The 7,126-nt window shown below is 41.3% G+C and overlaps 1 protein-coding gene across 1 annotated transcript; it reads left to right on the forward strand.

Moving 5' to 3' along the window:
* LOC117549295 (zinc finger BED domain-containing protein 4-like) lies at positions 1 to 6,812 on the forward strand. The gene is made up of 5 exons (XM_034221064.1): positions 1 to 339; positions 3,644 to 3,820; positions 4,099 to 4,176; positions 4,320 to 4,663; positions 6,401 to 6,812. Exons 1-5 carry the CDS (start codon positions 1 to 3, stop codon positions 6,810 to 6,812), a joined length of 1,350 nt encoding a protein of 449 aa, XP_034076955.1.
* The last annotated feature ends 314 nt before the right edge of the window (positions 6,813 to 7,126 follow it).

Here is a 7,126-nt window from a genome sequence, read left to right on the forward strand (position 1 = left end):
ATGCCATCCCGCCATTACATTGTTGAAAAAGGCATCCCAGCCCTGCACACCAAGGTGCGTGAACAAGTGCAGCGGCACCTAAAGGAGGCTACCTCAATCGCCCTCACCACAGACCTGTGGAGTTCAAGTGTAGCCCCGATGTCGCTCCTCAGTCTGACCGCCCACTGGATAGACTCCAGTTTTACTTTGCACAACGTGGTGCTACATGCAAGTGAGCTGCGTGGCTCTCACACTTCAATGCGTATCCGGAATACTATAGAAGAGATGCTCGCCAAGTGGGACATCGATAATGACAAGGTGCATGTTGTTATGAGGGACAACGCCGCCAACATGAAGAAGGTAAGCCTTCTTGTTATTGACCACTGATGTTTAGCTACGCATTACCCACGTCAGTAAAGTTCATGCTAATTCCGTCAACAGCATCTTTTAATGAATGGTCATGGGGTAAACTTCCATTTGATGATTTTGACATGATATACTGGATGTATATTACATGTTCCCTATTCCTAATTATAATTACGTGTGCCCTGGATTTATTTAAAATGATGTCTAGATAACGTGTCTTTTAGACGGCAACCACGCAGGGGCGGATCTACCGGGGTGGCATGGGGTGGCAACTGCCACCCTAAACAATAGCCTTGCCACCCCAGTTGGCATCTTTGTTTTGAAAGAAAAGTTGTGGCTCATCGGACATTTATGAGAGAAAATCTCTAATGTCCGAGTGCAAGTGAATGCAGCACAAGACGCGAGTCTTGTAACCCCTCCCCCGTCCCTGGCGCGAGAGTGGAAATATGATTGGTGGCGAATTCACTTGAACGGGGGGACGGCGCAAAACGAGAAGCCTTTCGGACTCAAGTAGACGGAAGGAATGAGGTAGTTGCGGTCTACAATGACAGAGAAGAGACTGTGAAGTTTGGCTGCACTCAGCATTGAATCAAAACGCACTAAAGCTTTAGATCTTAATAAGTTTGTGAGGCGTTTTGCTGAACAACATGGTAATCGCCGCATTCAGCTGTAATAGGCATGCCAACTTCATGCTCTGCTCACGGATGACTCGATGAGCATACAAAACTGTTAAGATGATGACATTGTATGCGTGTATATATTTTTTTATTTGTGGAGGTCTGCCCCCAAAAAACTGTTTTAAGTCCTGAGAAAGTAAAATAAGACGGTGTGTAAAACTACACTGCCCAGACAAAAAAAAGTAACCACTTTGATTTAACTAGGCCAGTAGGTAAGAACTTTCCACTGGACAATAACTTACTGCAGCGATGTATATGTTTTAGCTGAATACACGTTTTTTTAACCCCAACTGATGCAGTTAGTCACTTCTTTAATATTTGTTCTTTCTGATGCAAAGTCAAGGTTGTAACTGTATATCAATAATGATATAATTACTTGTTTTTCAAATTTGAAGGAGGGTGAGCAAGCATCTTGATGAACATTCATCATTAACTCCTCCAAAAAATATAGTTTATTCAATAATAAGTGAATATGTGAATCATAACAGTTCTTCACTATATCTGTAAAGCGTCTTTGAGCACCTGTAAAAGCGCTAACAAATTAAATCTATTATTATTATTATTATTATTTATTAACAGTGATTGACAGCTGATAGGAATAATATGATTGTTAATAGTATCATATTCATTCAGACAAACATCGATGAGACAGTTAATTAATATACTTATTGCAGCAGTCTTCATATATTTGGTACCCCTGCTGGTCTAAGAGTGAAACCAACTCATTCAGTTAAAATTCATTAAATTACGTCTGCCACCTTATATATGCATATGTAAGGCTTTACTGATGTGCCACAATAATATCACCTATGTCATTGAGTTAAAATATTAATATTGTGCCTTTCCAAGTTAATATTGATTGTAGGGGTGTAACGGTTCACAAACATTTCGGTTCGGTAGTACCTCGGTTTTTAGGTCACGGTTCGGTTCGGTACGTTTTCGGTACAGCAGAAAAAATTATCACAAAACATTAAATATATATTTGTTAATTATTATTAAACTGTGAATAATGTATTCAAATAAATACAAAATATAATAAAATAAACATTAAGGTGCAGCATTTCGATGAACTGAAATAATCTGTATTTGAACTGTACTGTACTAGTACCTAAGCAGCCAGTTTGACATTAGGACTTGCTTGTCATTGTATTTTCATGTTTTTTTAAAGAGAAATGAACTTGTCCACATTGCTTGCCGAAAGGGCAGATCTGCTGGCACTAATAATGTCTCCTGCTGTGGAGAACACCCTCGCTAGGGACAGAGGTAGCAGATACAGCCAGGTAGCGCTTTGCTAACATGGCAACATAAGGATATTTGGCGTTTTTATTAGCTTTGGCTCGGTCTGAACTTTTTGCGAGTGGTGGAGGCTTAAATGCTAGTGGGAGTTGGGTTTGCACTTCAGTCTTTTTTCTTTTGGTACCGGTGATATTCACGTTCGGGTGATGCCTTTTCATATGAGTGCAAGTTTGATGTATTGCCAGCCGCGTAACCAATTTTAGTTGAACAATGCCGACAAACAGCTTTGGTTCGGTCCACCTGTCTTTGTCCGTCATCCTTGTACGTAACTGCGAAACCAAAATGTTCCCAAACCGGAGACTTCAATGATGCTGGAGGATTTTCGAGCTCAACTTTATCTGCGTTCGCCATTTCGACAGTTCCTCAAATTACTGACTACATTTGAACGCATCCCTGTGACCAGCTCTCATAGTATGCCTCTCGTCCAATGAAATGACTTGGTCGCTCTATGATATATACCTGAGATTACTTCCAGAAAGTTGTTCATGTTCTCAATCTTTTACGTTTAACGCTATATTTGTTCGGTACACACGTGTACCAAACCGAAGGGCCCGTACCGAATAATTTCAGTACGGGTACGTGTACCGTTACACCCCTAATTGATTGATATGATTGCGATTTAAATCAGCATATACTTCTGCCAGGGAATGCCACCCCTCAAAATCTCCTGCCACCCTCTTGCCACCCCATGAATATTTGTCTAGATCCGCCCCTGCAACCACGTCAACAGGCTAGCAGAAAAGTTAGCCTAGCTTGTTGTCAGCTAACTCACGTCAGCTTAGCCACTAGCACTAGTTGTTATTGCGACAGCAAAGAATTACAACGAAACATTAATATCCTGTTTTATGTCTTATCTAAGACTACAGGCTTTCAATACGTTTGTTAGGCTTGGAAGTAGCCTACCATATTAATGACAAAACAGCTAGTTTTGAGAGACTACCTATCAACAGGAAAAATATTCAGTGCAACTTTTGAGATGTTAACATCTCAAAAGTCTCATCAGATCATAATGGTTTGGAGGTATCATGCAGATGGTGGACCATAGTGTATAAATTACTCACAAATGTTATGGAAATTTCCCGAGGTTTGTTTAATAAGTTAAGGAAAGTCCAGAAATGTATGTAAGTCAATGAGAGGTAAAGACGTTACCTCTCATTGACTTACATACACTGCTATCAGTTTTGCAACCAGCAGATGGCTGCACTCTATTTGATACTATTGTGACATTGACTGCTTATTTTCCTCACTGACCAGTATCAATAGGCTATTGATATTCATCTATCTATCTCTCGCCATCATCCTCTCTCCCAATCTCTCGACTGTAGGCATTTGCAGACATGGGGGTGCAGAGCCTGGGCTGTTTCGCACACACACTCCAACTCGTGGTCATCCAAGGCCTTCTCGCCCAGCGAAGCATCATCGATGCTGTCGCCAACGCACGGAAGCTTGTGGGTCATTTTAAGCATTCCCCAAAGGCCTACTCCATCCTCGAAGACATTCAGGTGGTTATCATTTTATTATTATTATTATTAGTAGTAGTAGTAGTAGTAGTAGTAGTAGTAGTAGTAGTAGTAGTAGTAGTAGTATGTTATCTTTTTAGTAATTGCACTTTCCCCCCTCCCTGTCATGTCATTGTAAAGCAATCCATCATTAGGCTACACTAGTGTTGAAAGGATGTTAGCCAACAAATAATTAACCTAAATATAGAAGCATTTTGAGTGGCCTACTAGAAACACACAGCTGATTTATTTGAATTATTATCATTATTATTACTTTACAGAAAGACCTGCACATGCCAACACAACGACTCCAGCAGGACGTGTCAGTCAGATGGAACAGTACTCAGTACATGATACTGGTAGGCTATATGGATGGAAGGAATGAATGCAAAGAATGAATAGATTTTTTTACATGTGAATCAGCCTAAATAAATACATTTAGATGTGAGGTATATAGTTCTACTTGTATTTTACACATGAATGTTATTTACTTATTTTGCAGAGCCTTCTTCAGCAAAAGAGGCCGCTCAGTGTCTATGCAGCGGATCACGACCTTCCATGCATGCCCTCTGCCAACCAATGGGCGCTTATGGAGAAGGCAGTTGTGGTCTTGAGTCCATTTGAAGAGCTGACAAGGGCAGTGAGTGCTGCGACTGCAAGTGCCGCGGATGTGATCCCTGCAATAACTGTCCTCAAGCGTCATCTTTCCTGTGAAGAGAGCACAGATGCTGGAATCAAGACTATGAAGAGAACACCTCTTGAGGCTATCACTGAGCGCTTCGACTATGCTGAGACTGAACCAATCTACTCCGTTGCTACATTGGTTGACCCAAGATACAAAGATAGGCAAGTCCTGTTTGATTCAAAACTTATTTTGCGATATATAATTGCTCAGGCCTAATCAATTCACCACTTGATTATTAATTATCAAATAACATCAAAATAAATGTTCCAAATGTTGTTCTATGACATTGACAACAATAACTTTGATATGCTAAGGCAGGGGTGGCCAACCAGTCAGAGGTTAAGAGCCACATTTTTTCTATGTTACTGCAAAGAGCCACATCAAACACACAGTCACTGATACCGCTTGTTTCAGTTTTTTGTTTTCTGTAGACAAGATTTCAACCACGTCACTGATGCATTTTTGTGGCATTGGGATATATATTTTTTAAATCCTCTGGAGCAGAGAGAGGAGCTGTGGATTATTGTTATTGATTAATGCATCAGTGTTTTTTAGGGTCAAAAACACTAAACTCACAACTTAAAATGAAAGCGTTTAGTTTATTTAATAAAAGAGCACATGTTCAATGTGAAAGTGACAGTAGTTATAGATTATTTGCAATTTGGTGCTATATATATATTTAAAAAAAAATGATATATATTTTTTGGGCGCAGCGCCCCTCCAAGACAATGGTAGGGGAAACACTGGATAGTGTTTAATCAACGATAGGTTTCCCCCCCCTCAAAGGTGATTGGTTCACTGCATCACAGGTATTACTGTGATTGGCTCTTGGGCCACATCAAAATTAGACGCGCTCGCGCTGTCATCCTCTCCTACTGACACCTGACACCACACATACGTGGGGAGATGGGGGAGAGCCGGGACGAAAGTAACACGGGACGAAAATAACGGAGCGATTTTATCCGAGCCCAAACAACTTTGACCGGCCAAATTATGTCAGAATTATCAACATTCAATACTTAACAGACCTACTAAATATCAGGTTTAACTGTCAGGAGTAGTGTTGTCACGATACCAACATTTTGGTTTCGATACCAAGTCAAGAATTGCGATTCCGATTATTTTTCGATACTTTTCTTTAAAAAAGGGAAACAGTCTTACATGTAATTATTGTGCTTTATTTCACACCAGAACCATAACCATAACACAACCTTGTAAACAATGAGAACAATAAATAAAATAAATGACAAGAATTCGTATTAAATAAAATTAATAAATGTCTTACAGACAGGCCTCGTGGTGTCCGTAGGCTTGCCCTCACTGTCAGAGATATAGCTAAAATACATCAAAATGTCGCTTCTGGCGTCTTTTTTGTCAACAAGCCGAGGCGCAGCGGCAGTTGCACTCCCACTTGCAGCCATGCTTCTCGTTTTCTCACATGCTCTGGCAGCAAGCGCGTGGCTGAGAGAGGGGAGGGACTTAGAACGTGCTTGAGAGGGGCGGGACTGCAGGCACGGCTGCAGTGCAGGGATTGGAAGCAGAGCGCTGAACACACGGCTCGTATTAAAACGGCGCTTTCTCACCGGAGTACTTTCCCCCGTCATTCTTAAAGTAGGCCTACCGATAGGCCTAAGAATCGTAACGTTTTTAACGGCAGGGTATCGCGGTATACCTTTCAAGTATCGGTACACCGTGCAACACTAGTTAGGAGTCAGTGTCTCTCCCCCAAACTCACACATTTACAATTCGATATGAACTGAAGAGCCGTATGAAACTAGGCAAAGAGCCGCATGCGGCTCGAGAGCCGCGGGTTGGCCACCCCTGTGCTAAGGGAACGACAACATATGGTAGGAAACAAATAATAATTTTTAACTAAATGAAATTCTATCCATTTTCAGATTCTTCACAAGTCCAGACCACCAGGAGCTTGCCAAGGAGGCTCTCATTAGAGAGGTGGAGATCATGGAGAGAAAGAGGAAGGCTGGCAGTGAGGTGTCTGCAGAAGAGCCTCCAAGAAAGTCACCACGTCGAGGCGGTGTAGGCTGTGCAGCTGCAAACAGCAGCTTTGTCAGTCTATATGACGAGATCTTGGAGGGGAATGTGGTGGAGTCGAGGCCTGTGAGTACGTCAGCAGTCGTCACTCAGGTGGAGGCCTACCTGGCTGAACAAACCATCCCAAGGTCAGAGAATCCTCTACACTACTGGCGGGCACATGCTACACAGCGACCCACACTGGCTGATACAGCCATGAAGTTTCTTTGTGCACCTTGTACATCGGTGGACAGTGAGAGACTGTTTAGTGCAGTGTAGGGCTGTGCGATTATGGCAAAAATCATAATCACGATTATTTGGGTCAATAATTGATATCACGATTATCTTGACGATTATTCATTGACCATTTATTGAACTTTAAAACAAATAATATTTGACCAATAAACAAGATCAACAAATATGTTGGAGCGCACTTCCAAAACCATACTAAACATATATTAATATGATAAATAAAAATAAATTAGACCTAAATCAAATATGATGCAGTGCACTGTCACAACCTACTGAAAACTCCTTAACATATAGCCAACATTTTGGTAAAACATATTCAACATATTCCACTCAGTTAAACG

The sequence above is a fragment of the Gymnodraco acuticeps genome, unplaced genomic scaffold (assembly GCF_902827175.1).
Source record: "Gymnodraco acuticeps unplaced genomic scaffold, fGymAcu1.1, whole genome shotgun sequence".
Lineage (NCBI taxonomy): Eukaryota > Metazoa > Chordata > Actinopteri > Perciformes > Bathydraconidae > Gymnodraco > Gymnodraco acuticeps.